General features: G+C 42.8%; 1 protein-coding gene across 3 annotated transcripts in view; it reads left to right on the forward strand.

Moving 5' to 3' along the window:
- LOC134350426 (ALK tyrosine kinase receptor-like) overlaps positions 1-21,616 on the forward strand; it is a 1,308,522-nt gene that overhangs the window by 1,109,202 nt on the left and 177,704 nt on the right. For all 3 annotated transcript variants that reach the window (XM_063055604.1, XM_063055603.1, XM_063055605.1), the window contains exon 12: positions 17,772-17,934. In XM_063055604.1, coding sequence (XP_062911674.1) covers positions 17,772-17,934 — 163 coding nt within the window. The remainder of the gene's footprint in view (positions 1-17,771; positions 17,935-21,616) is intronic.

Here is a 21,616-nt window from a genome sequence, read left to right on the forward strand (position 1 = left end):
CAAGCTTCTCAATCATCTTTGACTTGGCATTCACACGGCGCTGGTCAAAGAGTGATCCATCAAACCTGTGCTTCAGATACATATTTTGTTCAAGGTTTCTGATGGCATGGTTCAGTGTGCATGTGAAAAATAGGTTAAAAAGCACAGAGGCCAGCACACACTCTTGTTTCACATCATTTGAAATGCTGAATGGTTCTGAAGCTTCATTCGACAGGACGAGTCATGAAAGAGGCGATTGAAGCCCAACAAACCTGTGAAGGTATCCCAGCTTTAACAATACCATGCACAGCACTTCTCTGGCCATGTTGAAGGTTCTCTTCCGATACGCTGGTGATTAGAATTATACAGGCCAGAACCTTCCTGGTGTTGGACAAGAGGAGAATGCCTCAGTAGTTACCATAGACATCTTTCTTTGTTGTTTTTGAAGTGTGGGACCATCATGGCATCTTTGAAGTCTTTAAGAATGTCTACTTCTTCCCAGATACACATAAGAATGCCGTGGAAGGTTCTGATTGCAACTAGACCTTCTGAGTTGAAGATCTCAGTAGGTATTCTATCCTGCCTGGTGGATTTTCCAGAGCTTGTCTGAGCAATAGCTTTCTTGACCTCATCCAGCATAGGGGAAAGTTCAAGGATGTTTCTGTGGGATCTAGTTAAGCACAGCCTGGTGCACAGCAGAGTGCCTGGTGAGCAGGCTGCTGAATTACTCTTTCCATCTTGAGTTGATGTTATTCTTCTTCTTGGGCAAGGTTGTGTGTCTGATGACAGGAGAGGTGTGGTGCTTGGTGCATGCAGTCAAGATTGCCTTAATAAAACTGCAGAACAATTTGGATTTCTTGGTGTCAGTAAAGAGCTAGCATTCTTCTGCTTTCTTCTCCTACCACTCATCCTGCATTCTACACAGGGCAGCCTGTGCCTGGCTCTCGAAGTGTTTGAAGAGATTATGTATTACTTTGAGGGATATGTCCACTGAGGGAAGAAGATTGAATACAGTCGGTGAGTTCAGGTACCTCAGCATCATCGGCTTTATTGATGGCTCCACAAACAAGGAAATCAGAAGTGACGAGGCAGAAGGGACTATTTGCACCTGAACTGAAGGGGGACTAATATCCTAGTGGGAAGGTTGGCTAGTGCTGCACGGTTGGGGTGGGGTGTTAAACCAGAGTGGTAGGGGGATGGGATCTAGCTGGGGAGCGGTTGGGCAGACAGTTGTTAAGCCTATATACAAAGTCAGAAATTGAAAGTTTGAGCATGGTGGGACTAATATTCTAAACTACATATATTTCAATGCAAGGATAAGGTAGGAAAGGCAAGTGAGCTTTGAGCATGGATCAGCCCATGGATTTGTGACATCTGGGTTCAAGTGTGTTGAACTAGCACAACCTTTGTCTACCCAGTTAGCTCAAAGTGTACACTGTTGTTATTGTTAGCAGTCTCCTTTACGGCTGTGAAATATGGACTGTTTACAAAAGATGTCACAGACAGTTAGAGTGCTTTCCCATTCGTAGCCTTAGGTTGGTCCAAGGCATCCACTGGCAGGACCAAGTCAGAAACTTGAAGTCCTCTTCAGAGCGGAAACCATGAACATTGAGACCATGATGCTAAAAGCCCAGCTTTGATGGACAGAATATGTCATGAGCATGGAAGACTCCAGAAGCCACGAACAGCTACTGCATGGCATGCTACTGATGGCCAAGAAGGAACCGGGGCAGGCCTCACAAGAGGTGCAAATATTATGTGGAAACTAACATCATATATGCTGGACTTACTCCAAAGCAGCTGGAACTGGATGGCATGCCTTGGTAAGACTCAACCACAATATCTGTGAGGAGAGACGTCATGCAGACCTGTTGAATGATAGAAAGCTGCAGTAGCAATTACTCCTGCTGGCTCGGGACAGGTCCCCTACCCTCACCACAAATAAATTTGCCACTCAAGACTTAGACTCCACTTAGACTTCATAACAGATGAACTGCACAAAAACGACTGTCGTAGTCAGATATGGTGGACCTTCCATCATATTTCTGATGGTCCTCAGCACTTTGCAACTAACCTATTTTGAGCATCAGATCTATTTTGAGTCTGTCCTTTTTAGCTTCACACATCATGATGGATGGAGTCCCCAGTGTGGAGACAGAACTTTATCTCCATAAGGGAAACATGGTGGTCACTTTTGATAGTGTCATCAAAGACTGATGTATTTGCCAGGGGTGAATTGATGAAGACAAATTCAAGTGATTCCATCTCTCATAATGATATTGATAGTTATTTTTTATTGTCTCACGTACCAAGACACGGTGAAAAGATTTGTTTGTGTGTCACTCAGGCAGATTATGCCATACATAAGTACATTGAGGTAGTAAAAAGAAAATGGAATGCAAAATATAGTCCGAATCAGAATCAGGTTTAATATCACTGGCATGTGTTGTGAAATTTGATAACTTTACTGCAGCAGTACAATGCAATACATGGTAAATATACAGAAAAAGCAATTACTGTATATATATGTCTATTCAATAGTTACATTAAAATAAGTCGTGCAAAAAAACAGAAATAAAAATGTAGTGAGTTAGTGTTCATGTATTCAATGTCCATTTCAAAATCAGGTGGCAGAGGGAAAGAAGGTTTCAAAGGTACATTTAATGTCAGAGAAGTGTATACAATATATATCCTGAAATGCTTTTACTTCGCAACCATCCACGAAAACAGAAGAGTACCCCAAAAAATGAATGACAGTTAAATGATAGAACCTCAAAGTACCCCCCCCAGCTTCCTCCTCCTATACATAAGCGGCAGCAAGGCAATGATCTCCCCTCCCCCCACTGAGCACTCAAGCGTGCAGCAAAGCAACAGCAAAGACACAAACTTGCAGTACCCCAAAGACTGCTCGTTCACCTGGTATTCGACATACCACAGGCTCTCTCTCTCTCCATAATAATGGAGAAAGAGTGGTCTCCATTTCACAGCAAGAGGGGAGACACAACAAAACAACTCACTGGTTTACGATGTTAAAAGTCTATTACATCACTTTTGCCCAAAGATCTCAGGTCTCTGGGCACACAGCCATAGATCTTCCGACTCCCACGACACACCTATGTCCTGCCTGGACACCGACCTTCAATCTGCCCGCAGCCAGAGCCATGAAATTCCGAAACTCTGAAGTGGAGCTAAGCTCTTAGGCCGCATCCTTGGCATGTCGAATAATGGCCAGTCGTGAAACCCTGAGAGCGGGTCCCACTCCAGCAAAGAACCAAAGTCAGCGTGTAACTCCAGGTCAGGATCTTCAAAAGAACCCTGAAAGGGAAAAACAGAGATATTAAAGATGGAACTAAAGGCTGTTTCTGAAGATGCAAGCAAAGGAGTTGTCATTTAGCACCATCGTGACTAAGAAGGTGTTCCTGAATCGCTGAGTGTGTGCCTTCAGAATCCTTCACAACAGTGAAGTGGGAAGAGGACATGTCCTGGGTGGTGGGGATCCTAAATGATGGGCGCTACCTTTCTAAGGCACCGCTCCTTGAAGATGTTTTGGATACTACGGAAGCTAGTACCCATGATGGAGCTGACTAATTATACAAGTTTTTGCAACTTACTTCGCTCTTGTGTAGTAGCCCCCCCCATAGAAAACGATGATGCAACCAGTCAGAATGCTCTCCATGTTATAGTTGTAGAAATTTTCAAGTGTTGTAGTTGACAAACCAAATCTCCTCAAACTCCTAATGAAATGTAACCACTGTCTTGCCTTTTTAGCTGTATTAATATATTGTGTCTGGGTTAGGTCCTCAGAGGTATTGACACTCAAGAACTTGAAATTGTTCACTCCCTCCATTTCTGATCTCTCTATGAAGATTGGTTCGTATTCCCTTGTCTCACCCTTACTGAAGTCCACAATCAGCTCTTTGGTTTAACCGACATCGAGTACAAGGTTGTTGCTGCGACACCACTCAACTAGCTGGTATGTGTCACTCCTATGTGTCCTTTCATCACCATCTGAAATTGTGCCAACAATGGCACTTCTATAGCAAATTTATAGATGGCATTTGAGCTATGCCTAACCACTCTATCTTGGGTGCTGAAAGAATTGAACAGTGGGCTAAAAACACATCCCTGTGGTGTGCCAGTGTTAATTGTCAATAAGGTGGGCATGTTATTTCCAATCGGCACAGATTGTGTTCTTCTGGTTAGGAAGTCGAGGATCCAGTTGCAGAGGGAGGTACAGAGGCCTAGGTTCTGTAGCTTTTCAATCAAGACTGTGGGAATGATGATGTTAAATAATGAACTTTAGTCAATAAACTGCATCCTGACAGAGGGATTTGCATTGTCCAGGTGAACCAAGGCTGTGTGCAAATTTCAGTGGTTCCACGTTCTTCCTGGGATAGGTGTTAATCCTAGCCATGATCAACCTCTCAAAGCATTTCATTACTGTAGATATGAGTGCTACTGGACAATAGCCTTCAGGGCATGGCCTGCTTGATTAGTGATGATGCCCCCAAGCATTTTAAATTATGAGCATTGAAGGCTTTCACCCAAGTTACATGTTGTGCTATTATCCAAATATTGTTCAAAGTGGAGAGAGGACAATAGGTCTTTCCCTGTGTTTGACCTGATGTCTCGTGACTTAATGTGGTGTGTAGTCAATCCTGAAATCACGAAGGGGTCTACTTCCTGCCTATAATATTACTGTACTGCCACTCCTGATGGTGGGTCTGTGCTGTTAGTGACAGAGGAAGCTCAGAGGGCTTGTTTGGCTTGATGCCTGTAAGACATGATTATGTAGCAATAACATTGTCAGCCTAGGCTGAGGGTTGGTTGATATTATATCATACTGGTAGCTAGCTGGGTAGTCATGGAGAAAAATACAAAAAAAGATGTGCTTGCAAACATCAATAATAGCAATAGGAGATGACGTTCAAAGAAGCAAGTGGCAATATCCTGCAAATTCTTCTCTGGATCTCTTCAGCAATAAGCAGTGTACGAAGAGGCCATGGTCAGTATTGATGTAGCATTATGACATGTGATTGTTCCAACTTCATCAAGACAACACTTTAAGAGCTTCGCTGTGCTCAACCTTTAAAAGTGAAGCTTGGTCTGAAAAAAAAAACAGGATACTTTGGCCAGAAATTCTGTTTACCATCTGGTTCAGGAAAATAATGGTTGGATGACGCAGCACACAATGAGTCATTAGAAGTTACTTTTTCAACCGCAAGCAGGCAGTGCAAACTTTGGGTTACTTTGGTCAGATCAGTAAGAGCATTGTTTGCCCTTAATTTCCTGAATCAATGTAGCATTTAAACTGTGCCACTAAGACACAAACTTATGACATTCCAGGTACCAATTAGAAATAACATTGTGTTTATCCAATTGGTAATTTAATCTCAAATGCAGTAGTGATTAGCTTTACCAAATGACTGATTTCAAGATTCAAGACTCACAAATGTAATGAAATAATTGTTACTCTGGATCCCATGCAGCACAAAAAAAACACAAAAGGTAAAGAATACAGTATAAATTACTATACATATAAATATACAGTAGATAATATGATAACTTGCATACATAGATTGTATGTCCATAAAGTGACACTAGACTGACTGGAAATGATAAAGTAGTGGTGGTTGGGAATGTGGAGGGCTGGGTTGGTAGGTGGAGGTATTGGTCAGCTGTACTGCTTGGGAAAAGTAATGTTTTTGAGTTTGGTGGTCCTAGCATAGACGCTACATGCTTCCTCCCTGATGGGATTGGGGCAAACAGTCCATGAGCAGTGTGACTGGGATCCTTCATGACGTTACTAGCCCTTTTCTGAGTACTTTTCTATATATATATGTCCTTGATGGCAGGTAGGCTAGTGTCGGTGATGCACTGGGCAGTTTTGACTACCCAGTGTTGAGCCCTCCTGTCCATTGAGGTGCAGTTTCTGTACCGAGCAGTGAGGCAGCTTGTCAGGATGTTCTCAACTACGTATTTGAAGAAAGACGTGAGTATGGCTGTGCAGAGTGCAGCTCCCTTCAGCTTCCTCAGAAAATAAAGGCTTTCTTGACTGTGTAAGATGTTTTCTTGGACCAGGAGAGATTGTGTGTGATGTGCACTCTCAGGAGTTTGAAACTGCGTGCTGTTTCCACTGCTGTGCCGACAATGTAAAAAGGGGGTTTTGAGTTCTTCTGAAGTCGATAACCACCTCCTTTGAATTGTTGGCATTAAGGAAGAAGAGGCTACAGCATTGACTGCTGGTGGGCAATCAGAGAAGACATCTCCATTACATATTAGGATTGTCAGAGGGCCTTTCAATTTTTCCAATAACACGGTCCCAACTAATCCCCTCACTGCCACTTGCATTTGCTTGGCTGAACTAACTTTTACAGTGAACTACTGGTCCTTTAGTTACACCACTTTCTCTAGATCAAAGGTGTAACTCACACAGGGCAGCTTCTTTGTGGAATACAGTTCCCGAGGAGATTACGTAGCAAGAAATAGAGTTTAAAAGAAGCAAGCAGGATCAGTCAGCATGTTTTACACACCACAGTTCCTGAGGAAACATTGGATTGTGCATAATTTGGAACTTAGCAAGGACCAATAAAAATAAGATAGGTTTAAGCAGAATGTCCATTGTGTGCGTTGGCCAGTGTTAGAGTGGCAAGTTGAGGCTTTGGCTCATCAAGATTTTGAGGAGAGGTGTGGGCTATAGATAGATGTTTTTTTCATTAGTTATTCTTTTTTTCTTATTGCATTTTTAGAGTAGTAGAAATGCCAGGCAGGATGGTGGAATGCTTCTCTTGCAGGATGCAGGAAGACAAGAAGACCTCCAGCGTCAGTGACAACTACACCTGGAAGAGGAGCATCCAGATGCAGCTTCTAACAGACCGTGTTAAGGAGTAGGAGCTGGAACTGGATGAAATCCTGATCATTCAGAAGACTGAGGGGTTGATAGACAGGACATACATAATGACAGATAACTGGGTGACCGCCTTGATGGGGAAAGGGGAAAGGCAGCCAGGGCAGCAGGGTGTCTCCGTGGTCATTTCCCCCAAGGACAGGTATACTGGTTTAGGTACTATGGGGCGGGGGGAGATATATCAGAGGAAAGCTTCTGAGTCTGGCACTATGGCTCAGAAGGGAAGGGGGAAGAAGAGGCGAGCTGTGGTGATAGAGGATTCTTTGGTTAGGGGAACAGATTCAAGATTCAAGATTCAAAGATTCAAAAAACTTTATTGTCATTCTAACCGTACATCAGCTCTGCGGGGCAGAATGAGACAGCGTTTCTCAAAAGCAGTGCAATCATAACATAACGAACGCAACACTAAATAATAAACATAACAATAAATAGTAAAACGCAACAGCCACATGTCAGTTAAAATCAAGTTATAAGTGTCCAGTGCAAGTTAGAAGTGTCCAAAGCAGAATCAGGTAGAGCAGCTATTTAGCAGTCTGACTGCCTGTGGGAGGAAACTGTTTAGTAGCCTTGTGGTTTTAGTTTTGATACTCCTGTAACGTTTGCCTGATGGCTGAAGAACAAACAGTTCATGGAGAGGGTGTGAGGGGTCTTTAATGATGTACCGTGTCTTCTGGAGGCATCGACTCTGAAAGAGGTCTTGGACAGAAGGTAGGGAGACCCCAATAACCTTCTCTGCTCCCCTAACCACCCTCTGCAAGGCTTTTTTGTTGACAGCAGTGCAGCTGGAGTACCAGGTTGTGATGCAAAAGGTCAGCACACTCTCAACCACGCCTCTGTAGAATGTAGTTAAGATGTTAGTGGCGAGTGATGCTTGTTTAAGCTTCCTCAGAAAGTGCAATCTCTGCTGGGCCCGTTTCACAATCCCAGTGGTGTTCCTGGACCAGGTGAGATTGTCTGAGATCTGCACCCCAAGGAACTTGATAATTTCCACTCTCTCCACTGTGGAGCCGCTGATGCTGAGGGGTGTGTGCTCAGGCTAAGACCGTCTGAAATCGACGATCATCTCCTTGGTTTTGGTGACATTAAGCAACAAGTTGTTATCCCTGCACCAGCTCTCTAGGTGTTTGACCTCCTCCCTGTACATATTTTCATCATTTTTGCTGATGAGCCCCACCACTGTGGTATCATCTGCAAATTTAATGATCAGGTTCTCCTTGAATCTGTTAGCAGTGTAAACAGCAATGGGCTAAGCAACACAGCCTTGTGGGGATCCAGTGCTCAGTGTGATCGAGTCAGAAAGGAAGTTCCAGAATGGTATGTTGCCTCCCAGGTGCCAGGGTCTCGGATCGAGTCCACAGCATTCTCCAGTGACAGGGTGAGCAGCCAGAGGTCCACGACAGTTTCAATGACATAGGCAGGAGGGGCGATGGGGTCCTGCAAAGGGAGTTCAGGGAGTTAGGTGTTAAGTTAAATGACAGAACCTCCAGGATTGTGATCTCTGGATTGCTACTCATGCCATGTGCTAGTGAGGAGGGCGACAGAGTTTTGGATCATCGTGCTTTCTTCCAGGAATGTTGGGACCTGCACAAAAGGGACTGTTTGTACCTGAACTGAAGGAGGACTAATATCGTAGCAGGAGGGTCGGCTAATGCTGCACGGTTGGAGTGGGGAGTTAAACCAGAGTAGGAGGGGGATGGGATCCAGAGCACCTGACAGCTGTGGAGTGGTTGTGGAGAAAGTTGTTAAGCCTACATACAAAGTCAGAAATTGAAAGGTTGAGCATGGTGGGGCTAAGGTTTGGAATTTGCATGTATTTCAATGCAAGGCGTAATGTAGGAAAGGCAAAGGAGCTTTGGGCATGGATCAGCGCATGGATTTATGATGTTGTACCCATTACTGAGACTTGTTTGCAGGAGGGGCAAGACTGGAAGCTCAAAATTCTAGGGTTCCATTGCTTTAGATGTGATAGAGCAGGACGGATTAATTGGAAACAATGGCATTACTAGTCAGGGAAAATGTCACAGCAGAGCCCAGGCAGAGCTCTTCTGGTTAGGCTTTATGGTAGAACTGAGAAATAAGAAAGGTATGGCCATGCTAATGGGATTATGTATGGTGTGTGGGATTTAGAGGAGCAAATTTGTAGAGAGATCACATTCTGTTGCAAGAAACTTAAGGTTATGATAGTCAGTGATTCTAAATTTCCACATTTTGACTGCAGCTCCCATACTGTAAAAGGTCTGGAGGGGAAAAAGTTTGTCAAATGTGTTCAGGAAAGTTTCCTTAATCATTCCAAACTAGAAAATCTGATACCAGATCTCCAATTAGGGAATGAAACAGGGCAGGTGACAGAAGTTTGTGTAGCGGAACACTTTGCATCTAGTGATCATAATGCCATTAGTTTCAAGGTAATTATGTTAAAATGTAGGTCTGGTTCTCGTGTTAATATTCTGAATTGGATAAAGGCTGATTTTGATGGTATCGGAAAGAATCCGTCAAGTCTGGATCGGGACAGTTTGTTTTCTGGCTAAGGCGTACTTGTTAAGTGTGGGGCTTTCAAAAGTGAAATTTTGAGGAGTAAAGAGTTTGTATGTTCCTATCGGAGTAAAAGACAAGGAAAACAGTTTTAGGGAACCCTGGCTTTTGAGAGATATTGAGTCCCTATTTAAGAAGAAGGAGGTGCATAGCAGGTACTGTATAGGCAGGTAGGAACAAATGAGGCTCTTCAGGAGTATAAGAAATGTAAGAGAACACTTTAGAAATAAATCATGAGGGCTAAAAGAAGGCATGAGGTTGCTCATCAGACAAGGTGAAGATGAATCTTAAGGGCTTCTACAGATACAGTATATTAAGAGCGAAAGGATAGCAAGAGACAAGATTATTCCTCTGGAAGATCAGAGTGGTAATCTATGCATGGAACCATAAACTGATTTTTTGCATCTGCATTGGGAGAAGGTCACAGAGACTGTACAAGTGAGGCAAAGCTGCAGTGATGTCATGAACACTATAGAGATCACAGAGGGTGAGGTGTTTGTTGTCTTGAGGCAAATTAGGGTAGATAAATCCCCAGGGCCTGACAGGGGTTCCCTCAGACCCTACGGGAAGCAAGTGCAGAAATTGCTGGGGCTCTAGCAAAAATATTTGAAATATCCATAGCCACGAGTGAGGTGTCAGAGGTTTAAAGGATAGCTGCTAGAAAGGCTCTAAGAATAAGCCAAGAAATTATAGGCCGGTGAGCCTAGCATCAGTATTGGGAAAGTTATTGGAAGGTATTGTAAGAGACTGGATATATAAGTATTTGGATAGTCTGGAACTGATAATAGATAGTTAACATGGCTTTGTTTCTTTAGGCTGAATCATGACCACTAGAAAAAGACAGACAGAAAGCTGCGTGAAAAGCTGTCGGACACCTGAGGTTCCCTCCAGCATTACATAGATCAGTTCATTGATTGCTTGATAAGTGTTATTTTGCTTCCTTCTGTATTTTGTTAAGATTCCTTCTTTCCTTCTGTAATTTATTATCTTATAACCTAATAAAGTAATCCCTAAAACCTTTAACTTGTGAACAGTGCCCTCTTTATTTGCAGTTACCTCTTGACACTGAATCAGGAAAGAAAAAGGAATGAGATTATAAATATTTTTATTAGAGATGGTGGGTTTTCCATATGAAGAGAGGTAAAGCAAAACCAGATTTCCGTTCCCAAGTGTTTAGCAGAATCATTGGTGACCTTTCTCAAACCTGTGCAGTAAGATCCAAAGGGGGACTGACAGAGTAGATGTGAGGTGTTCTCATTAGCGGGAGAGTCTCAGACATAACTACAAGGCAAGGGGCCATAGAAATCTCTTCTAGTGGGTGGTAAATCTCTGCCCCAGTGAGTGGTAGAGGCTGGATCAATAGAAGTACTTAAAGTGGAAGTGGATATTTGATAAATCGAAGAATAGAGGGGTATGGAGAAATAGCAGAGAAGAGAAGTTAAGGTGAGCGTTAATCAGCCATGATCGTATTAACTGGTCAGGCAGGCTTCAAGGGCTGTGGGCTTCTCGTGCTCCTGTTTTCCTGTGTTCTTGTGATCCTATTAAAACATACCAAATCCTTACACATCTTAAAAGGATTGTTGCAGTGGAAACCTTTCCCCTGGCTGTGATGTCTAGAGCCAAGAGTCACCCTCTCAGAACAAGGGGAGATCATTAGGACTGTTATGAGGAGAAATTTCTTCACCCAGTGACTGATAATTTCTCACAGTTTTCTACCCCAGAATTCATTTAACACCAATATCAAAAGATTCCTAGATATTAAAGGAATTATGAGATATGGGGATAGTACACAAAAATAAAACTGATGCAGAAGATCAACCCATGTCTTGATGAATGACAAAGCAGACTTGAGGGCAAGATGGACTTGTACTTCTCCTAGTTCTTATTTTATTATGTTTAAAGAAAGTAATGAAATAATATTACAGGAACATAGCTAGGAATATAACTGTGAATTCTACAATGCAGTTTGTGCCAAGGAATCTAGTTGGACCTGTTGCAATGGAGTGTGCTCGGGGAAATACTGAGTAAACCTGCTATGTGATGTGTGCTCAAGAACATAGGTGAGAAAACATCCTCAGGAGCATCAGTGTCAATGTTATGCCCACCCCCCCCCACCGCCCCGTGGCAACTCATTTGACTCAATTAAGTTCTTTCTTCTCTACCATTTATACATGTGCAATAAAAGTTTATCACCAAAATTAATTCACCACTTTCCTTTTTCAGCTTTGTACATGGTCAATATCTTCTTTGATGATTAATTTATTTCACATTCCAGATTGCCTTCTAAGTTCATTGCTCTTTCAACTTCTCCTATCATATATTTTTCCAAACTATGTCTTCGGTCACTTCTTTAGTCTTGCCATCTCTCGTGGCCCTGCCACTCCTATCCAACCCAGATAAGTGCCATTTATGCTCATCACCTTGAAAGGCTTTCCTCCTGTACCCAACTCTAATTCTTTCCATGGCTGCCTCTGAATAAAACTCTTTTTCCCAATTCAAGTGCAACTGCGATTTCAATTATCAAGACTGGATCTAGACTCACTTCAGTGAACGATTTACCTATCCAAGCACAACTTCATCTTTGAAGGCTGATTCCTATGAAGCAATTATATTCTTTAGCTCTAGCCACTTCTGTTACTAAAGATTTTATCACTGTTCCCTTAATTAAAAGGAACTACATGGCCACTTAAGCCACTTAATATAGCTAGACCACTTAAATCATAATCAAGCCCTGCTCTATTTGTTACATAGCTTTCACCACTCCGGGGTCATCCTGAGCAACTCGACAAACACAAATTATTTTCTCAACTGTTAGACGTCTTCTTAAATTCTTCTGTTCTTCAGCCTCATACCAAAAAATAAGTGCAAACAATTCCTTGGGTGGAGTTGTTGTTCAGCTTACTATTTGGATAAAGTAACTATATTTGAGACTCACACAAAAAATGCTGGAGGAACTCAGCAGGCCACGCAGCATCTATGGAAAAAAAAAGTAGTCGACGTTTTGGGTGTAAAGGCATTAGTGAGCTTTCTTGATTGTAGGATGTGTTCTGGGGCCATGAAAGGTCATGCAAAATGTGCACTCCCAGGAGTCTGAAACTGCTCGCAGTTTCCACTGATGTAGAGAAGGGTGTGAGTGGTGCAAGTTCTCCTGAAGTGGATAACCATCTTCTTTGTCTTGATGACATTGAGGAAGAGGTTATTTTCCTGGCACCAGGCCTCGAAGTCTTTCACCTCCTCCCTGTAGACAGGCTCACTGTTGGTGAGGAGACCTACTACTGTCATGTTATCAGCAAACTTGACAAAGTGACAGTGGATATGGCCCAGTTCATCACCAGTAAAACCCTTCCATCTTTGAGCACATCTGCACGGAGCATTGTTGCAGGAAAGCAGCATCCATCATCTGGGACCCCACCACCACCAGGTCATGCTCTCTTCTCACTGCTGCCATCAGGAAGAAGACACAGGAGCCTCAGGACTCACACAACCAGGTCCAGAAGCAGCTACTACCCCCTCAACCATCAGGCTCTTAAGCCACAGGAGATGACTGTGCTCAACTTCACTTGCCCGATCACTGAAATGTCTCCACGACCTATGGACTCACTTTCAAGGAATCTTCATTTCATGTTCTCGATATTTGTTACTTATTCATTTATTATTATTATTTCTTCCTTTTTGTTTTATCACAGTTTGTTGTCTTTTGCACACTGGCTAAACAGCCAGTTGGTGCGGTCTTTTACGTATTCTGTAATGGTTATTATTCTACTACGGATTTATTGTGTATGTACACTAGAAAATGAATCTCAGGGTTGCATATGGTGACATATATGTACCTTGATAATAAATTTACTTTGAACTTATTGAACTTTGGCCTGCTGCCTTAGTCATTTCCCATCATTCCACAAAGCCTATTGGCCCAACATTTTTGGAATTACAAATTATATTTTTCCTTCCTCCTTTCCTGCCTACTCCAAGCTCATCTTAATTGTGAGTTCCTGCTTCTTCAGCAATATTCCCACTGAATTACTAACCAGCTAACTTACTTTCATCATTCTCTACTGGCAGTATTGTTAGTGGCTATGTTGATTTGAGTACTGTTCTCCCACTTTGAAATCAGCCATCATGATCTTCTCTGTTGATGGAAACCCTTGCTCCAAAATCCCTGAACCTTCCAAGGTAACTCCATATGTTCTTACTTTCCAAATGCATGACAACTATACTTGGAACTCTGTGTTTGACTCTCTCTAGCCCCTTCCATAGTACTGAAACAACTTGGTTCAAAGTTATCAATGACATCCTTTGTGATTGTTGACTTTCGTTAGTACTGACAATAAGGGACTACAAATTGTTATGTATCATCAGTTAGAACATGGGGTTCAAATCTGCAATATCTGGAATTGTGTTTAAGTGAATCTAGGAGCTTAATTGCCATTGTACCAGCATTTTTGCATACTCATTATACAAAGACAACGCACTTAATGCTTGCTCCCCTTGTAACTAATAAATAGGCAGCAGGGTTTTTAAACTCCCTCTAATGAGTCATTGCACTATCTGCAAGTGAATGTTTAGGCCCTGTGGCTTTATCTATTTGGTTGAATAATCTCAAGAGTTCTCAACAAACAATTTATGCTCGGATTATTTTTGTGTATATGAAATTGAAAGACGGCATAGAAAACAAAGTCCAGCTGGGTTTGTTGTTCTCGGGAAGAAATTATCATCCTCACTTCCAATAGAATATTCACCCACTGTGAGTTATTTCTGTGTTCCTGTACTTTATCAGAGAAACACTGTTACCTTAGAAAAAGATCCGTTTTATTTTTCACATGTGCGTTGACAGTGAAGTGCGCTTTTTGCATCCAAGGCCAACGCGGTCTGAAGATGTGCTGAGGGGCAGCTGGCAAGTGTTGCCATACTTCCAGTGCCAATGCAGCATGCCCACAGCTTGCTAATCTTAACCCTAACCTGTAAGTCTGGGACATGTGGGAGAAAACTGGAGCACCCAGAGAAAACTATCGCGGTCACCAGAGAAAATTATTGTGGTCACCAGAGAAAACTATCGTGGTCACCAAGAGTTTCTGTTACGGGCCAGCTTCTGCGTTTAGATCTCTAACTCTCCAGAGTAGGGACAGCTGGCACAGCCCCTTTAACAATTCAGGACTGTCCAGCTAATTGGCAATCATGTTTTAGGGCCATGAATTCAGTATTTAAGGAGCACCTGAACAGAGCTTCAGTGCTCAATTGTAAGCACAACTAAAGATATCGTCTAGTCTTTTGTTTTGAGCTGTTTTCATTCCAGTTTTATATCACGTCTCAGTCCTTGCCTCAGATACTCCAGCTTTTGGGGTCCTAATCATCCTTATCAAGGTCTTTTGTCACAAATTTGTACAAACTCCTTACAAACAGTGACAGGAATTGAGCCCCTATTGCTGGCTCAGTAAAGTCTTACGCTAGCTGCTACACTACCCTGCCGACTCTTTGTACTTCGGTGCATTGTTTAACTCAATCATGTGTTATGTGATGCCAGTACTCTCATCTGTATTGAATTTGAAACCTAGGACAGAAATCCCTGCTGTCACTAATTTGTATTGAACTGTCTGTAAGTTAATTAGTTCAGATAATTGTGCAATAGATTCCTCTTGATATTATCGCAGGTAAATATGGTTTTGAATAAACAGACTTGGAGGTTATATGCCATTTTGTAATCATGTATTATTTGTTTATGTTAAATGGCCAAAAGAGAATTTTACAATGAATTGTTACAGTCAGCACAATGTCCAACCTCTCCCCAACCACAAATGCAACATTTCCACTATTCACTGGCATTTAAACAGTTTTCTGGCTCTAACTGCCTTATTTTCATGATGAATTTTCAACCTTCCATATATGCAGAAGCCGTCTGCTTTCTTCTATTAAACCAGCTCCCATCTATTGCCCTTTTTCACTGCCTGGTTAAATCTGTTTCCTCATGTAGTCATTGCTTTCGCTCCAAACGGATCCCAGCTATGCCTATCTCTAATGGGACAAAAGAGTCATTCTTTATTGTACAATTCATGTCCCATCAATCACCAACATGGGAGATTCTTGCAGATGCTAGAAATCCAGAGCAACACACAAACAGTGCTGGAGAAACTCAGAGACAGGCAACATCTATGGAGGGGGATAAAAAACAGTAGACATTTCAGACCAATACGTTTCACCAGGATGGAAAGGAAGCAGAAAGAAGTCAGAAAGCAAAGGGAGGGGAAGGAGTACAAGTGGTAAATGATAGGTGGAAACAGATGGGGGGAAGGTAGGAAGATGGATGGCTGGGAAATTGGGAAGTGGGATTATGGGGGATGAAGTAAGAAGCTGGGAGCTGATGGGTGGAAGAGATGAAGGACTGAGGTAAAGGGAATCTGATTAGAGAGGAGGGAAGGAGGAGGGGCAAGTGAGCAGGAGAGAAGGGGTGGGAGGGGAAGCAGAATGGCAAATGGAAAAAGGGAGAGGGGGAGAAATTACCAGAAATTAGAGAAAATTATGTTCATGCCACCCAGTGGAATATAAGGTGTTGCTCCTCCAGACCTGAATGTGGCCTCACCATGGCAGTAGAGCAGCGGTCCCCAGGTACTGCCAGGTACCGGGCCACAAAGCATATGCAACCGGACCGCGAGGAAACAGTATGAGTCAGCTGCACCTTCCCTGTCATGCATTATTGAACTTGAACATAGGGTTGCCAACTGTCCCGTATTTGCCGGGACATCCCATACATCGGGCTAAATTGGTTTCTCCCATACGGGACTGCCCTTGTCCCGTATTTCTCCTGCTAAGGTAGAGCGTTCCTACGAAACCTTTCATGCCAAAATGGCGTAAAGTGAAGAAGCAATTACCATTAATTTATATGGGAAAAATTTTTGAGCATTCCCAGACCCAAAAAAACAACCTACCAAATCATACCAAATAACACATAGAACCGAAAATAACCTAATATATAGTAAAAGCAGGAATGATATGATAAATACACAGCCTATATAAAGAAGAAATAATGTATGTACAGTATAGTCAGGAAGATTATGCGAAAACCAATTTGTGGGGGGAAAAATCGGCACATACACGCATGTGCACGTCACGCATGCTCACACAGGTGCCCGTGCAAGGCTTCATGGTCATAGTAATCTTTCCCAGGGTAAAGACAAGTGTCCCGGGATTGACTGCTACTTTTGTCCCTTATTTGGGAGTGAGAAAGTTGGCAACCCTAACTGTAAGAAGACATGCCGAGGTGAGTTTCACCCAACTTGAACACCCCCTCCCCCGCATCCCCCCCCCCCCCCCCGGTCAGCCAGCCCGCAAAAATATTGTCTATATTAAACCGGTCCGTGGTGCAAAAAAGGTTGGGAACCCCTGCAGTAGAGGAAGCCATGGACCAACATGATGGAATGGGAAAGGGAAGTGTAACTAAAGTGGGTGGCCACCAGGAAATCCCATCTTTTGTGGCAGACGGAACGAAGGGGCTCGAAGTGCCTCCCCCCACCGTGTACATTGCGTTGAACTGATATAGAGAAGGCCACATCAGAAGCACCAAATACAGGTGAAGTGTTCCCTCTTTTGGAAGGATTGATTCAGGCCCTGAATAATGGTGAGGACAGAGGTATAGGGATAGGTATAACTCATTTTGGGATGGGATAAGTGCCAGGAGGGTGACCAGTACAGACAGGTGAGTGTATTACAGAGTCATTTACGGTGGGGGATGTGGGGAGGGGGTGTGCAGAAGTGCTCAGTGGTAGGAGTATATTGTAGATCACAGAAGTTGTGAAGAATGATGTGCTGGATATGTAGGCTTGTGAAGTGGTAAGTAACGACAAGGGAAACCCTGCTGTGGTGGAAAGATAGGGTTAGAGCAGATACGTGGGAGATGCAGGTGAGGGCAGCATACATTGGTGGCATTGATGGTGGTGGAAGAGAAATTATGTTCTTTGAAGAAGGAGAACATCTCAGATGTTCTAGAATGGAAAGTCCTATCCTGATAGAAAATGTAGCCGAAATGGAGGAACTGAGAAAAGGGAATAGCATTTTTGCAAGAGAAAGGTTAGGAAGATGTAGAGCCAAGATGACTGTGAAGGTCTCCCACTTTTGTCTTTCATCAAGGTACCTTGCATCACCTACTTTCCTCCCTTACATTAACACTCCCTGATGAAAATTAATTGGTTAATTGACATGAAACAATAATTCTTAATTGTCTACATAAATGTCGCCTGACCTACTATGTTTTAACACATTTTTTGATTCTTTATTATTTTCAGATTACTAACATTGGTAAAGTTTAACTTTTATAAAATGTAGTCAAAGCTACCTTATTCTATTTATCCTCGTCAATTTCTAGGTCCATGGATCATTACAACATGTGGTGCCAGTGGGCCCAAAGGGCCAACACAAGCTCAATGCAATAATGCTTACCGGAATACAAATACATCTGTAGTGGTTGTGGCTGAAGGACGTTGGCAAGGAATCCAAAAGTGGAGAGTGCCATCAACTGACACATATAAGTAAGTGTAGACTCTCTTACTGTATAATTCACTTTTGTAACATAACCAAGCACTTATTATTCTTCTATTTAGAGCTTGAGAAGATATCCTTATGGTGGAGATAGTCCCACTCTTATTTCAGAATGTCATTAATCCATGCTTTGAATATTTTTTGGGAGAAGGGATTAATTTTACTAATCCTTTACATTAACTGAGTATTTCATCCTTCCCATTAAAAAGTTTATTTACTTTGGTAATCAATGAATAAAATAGACCCTCTCTTCCTGACCATTGTCAACATCCAGGAGAAAAAAAAAACAAATTATAAAAATGTTATTAGGTCAGATTTTGTAATGATTATGTATATGGGATGAAGACATATTGATATATTTAGAAGATATCAATCAATGGTGATACGTCATTTGAATTTAAGTACAAAATGGCATCAAAGTCGTTTATAGGAATAAGCACAAGTACGTGTACAGTATGCACAGATGCAATGAAAAACTTATTATGAAGTGCTTTGAGAGTTTGGTTGTGGTGCGAATCATTTTCTGCCTCAGAGATAACCAGGATCTGCTCCAATTTGCCTTCGGCTGTAACAGCCAGGCTTGTGGTTTACTGTTATCCTCTGTCGAAGACACAAGGTTCCGCCCATCTGACTGTTCGTTCCGTACTACATTCTCACTGCAGTTGTATTTTATTATGGTATTTCAAAACCCGGCAAGGAGTTAAATCCTATAAGATCACCCTAGTCCAGGTCTGACTCACTTCATCGACCTAAGTACTGTTGTATCTGAACCATCGCAATATTACCTCCATTAGATCCTTGATTGGTCAGGGCATGAAGGGATACGGGGATTGGCAGGAGATTGGGCCTGAGAGGAAAATTGGATCAGGTATAATGAAATAGCGCAGACTCGATGGACCAAATGGCCTAATTCTGCTTCTATATCTTGTGGTCTTATTTTCTTCTTTTCCAATTATGTACCATTCTGATTAGTGGTATTGAGCCAGTCCCATTCAGGGCCCTAAATAGCCCTTTCAGGTGAGGTATCATCAATTGTATCCTCATTGTATCTACATCAGTGAGACCCAACATAGACTGGGGAACCATTTTGCTGATCACCTTTGTTCTGTTTACTACAAAAGGCAGGTTTATCACTGGCTATCCATTTCAACTCAGACTTCCCTTTCTCATTCCAACATGTTGGCCCAATGAGGTTGCACTCAGCTTGGAGGAGCAAAACCTCATATTCCAGCTTGGTTCTTGAACCAAGAACATAAGAAATAGGAGCAGGAGTCGGCCATCTAGCTTGTTGAGCCTGCTCCGCCATTCAATAATATCATGGCTGATCTGGCCATAGACTCATCTCCACCTACCTACTTTTCCCCATAACCTTTAATTCCCCAAGAGTGCAAAAATCCATCCAACCTTGTCTTAAATATATTTACTGAGGTAACCTCCACTGCTTCATTGGACAGAGAATTCCACAAGTTCACTAGTCTCTGGGAAAAGCAGCTCCTCCTCATCTCTGTCCTAAATCTACTCCTGTGAATCTTGAGGCTATGTCCCCTAGTTCTAGTCTCACTTACCAGTGGAAACAACTTTCCTGCCTCTATCTTATCTATCCCTTTCATAATTTTATATGTTTCTACAAGATCTCCTCGCCTTCTTCAGAATTCCACCAAGTACAGTTCCAGGCGATTCAAGCTCTCCTCATGGTCTAAACCCCTCATCTCTGGAACCAACCTGGTGAACTTCCTCTGCACCGCCTCCAAATCCAGTATATCCTTCCTCATGTGAGGAGACCAGAACTGCACACAGTTTTCCATGCCCTATTCTGGTTCCCTTTCATCCTTTCTCTCCCCCTCACCTTCCCATCACCACCTTCTTGTGGCCCTCCTCTTTCCCATTCTTCCATAGTCCACCGTCTTCTCCTCATCAGATTCCTCCTTCTTCAGCACATTACCTCTTCCACCAATCACCTTCCAGCTTTGTACCTCATCCTTCTCCCTCCCTTTCCTCACTCAGCCTGCCCCCTCACCTAGTCTCACCTATCTGCTGCCAGCTTGTACTCCTTTCCCTCCCCCACCTTTATATTCTGACTTCTGCCTCCTTCCTTTCCTTTTTGAAACATCAGCTATTTACTCCTCTTCAAAGATGCTACCAGACCTGCAGAGTTTCTCCAGCATTTTGTGTATATTGCTCAAGATATCCAGCAAATGCAGAATCTCTTGTGTTACTAATTGCTCCTGAGTTAAAAAAAGAGATGAGAATTGATATTAGACCACTAGGAAATGATGCTAGAGAAGTAGTAATGGGGAAGAAATGCGGACGAACTTAATAAGTATTTTCCGCCAGTCTTCACTATGGAAGACACTGTGTATTCCTGAAGCTCTAGAGTGTTAGGGGAAAGAAGAGTGCAGGTTGCTCTTTTCAAGGAAAAGGTGTTTGGGAAGCTGAAAAGTCTGAAGGTAGATGTTATATTTGTCCTTAATAAAGACAAAATAGGCGTGGGTTTACAGTAAAACATTTTGTTACTGAACTGCTGCTCAACCCTGCCCGCACACAACCAAGTCACCATCATAACCTCCAGTTCTGGATGCACCCCTCTCACATTGCCCACTGGGAACTGAAGTTCTTTATTATGCACACATAATAACGTATATTCTCCCTTGAAAGAAAAACAAGGACAATACAATGTCCTCATAAACCTTTGTGACGGAGAAACAGCAGAGTCTGAGCTCCTAGCTGGTGTGATGCAAGGAGACACTCTGGCACCCTACATCTTTATAATCGTCCTTGATTACGCTCTGCGTCAAGCTACCAAAGATCATGACAAGCTTGGTTTTACCATAAAACCAGGACAAACCAAAAGGGTCAGACCAGTTACACTCACAGATCTCGATTTTGCAGATGACATAGTCCTGTTCTCTGACCAGATAGAGGAAGCACAGCAGCTACTGACAAAAGTAGAAATCGAGTGCAATAAAGTTGGACTCCACCTAAACGCTGAAAGGACAGAGTACATGGTGTTTAACTGCGACGAAGGTACTCTCAAGACCGTAGAGAATGATACCATTAAGAAAGTCTTTGACTACAAGTACCTCGGGTCAAGAATGATGAGTTCAGAGAAGGACATAAAGATACAGAAGGTGCTGGCGTGGAGGGCTATGAACGACATGGAGGAAATCTGGAAGTCAAACCTGACCAGAGGGCTTAAAAAGAGGATTTTCATAGCAGTCATAGAATCCATTCTCACATACGGATGCGAGATGTGGACACTCACCGAGACTATGCGAAAGTCTCTAGATCGTTGCTATACACGAATGCTCTGGATGGCTCTTGGCGTGAGTTAGCAACAGCACATGATGAACGTTGAGCTCTATAACGATCTACTGATGCTCACCACTAAAATCGAGGTGAGAAATCTGCAACTAGAAGGGCACTGTCTATGCCACTCCGAGCTGCCTGCCAGCCTAGTCATCATATGGGAGCCCAAGGATGGGAGGATGAACCCTGGGCGCCCTCCCAAGACTATGGTCAACACGCTCCTAGAAGACAGCGGCACGGCTAATGTAGATGAACTGAACACACTGATGAGGGAGAGGGAGAAGTGGAGAGTCTGTCATCGTGCCTGACGCCGGCCCCCTAGGCCTAAGTCAATGTAGTAGCATAAATCTGCAAGGAACAACAGTC

The sequence above is a fragment of the Mobula hypostoma genome, chromosome 8 (genome assembly GCF_963921235.1).
Source record: "Mobula hypostoma chromosome 8, sMobHyp1.1, whole genome shotgun sequence".
Taxonomy (NCBI): Eukaryota; Metazoa; Chordata; class Chondrichthyes; order Myliobatiformes; family Myliobatidae; genus Mobula; species Mobula hypostoma.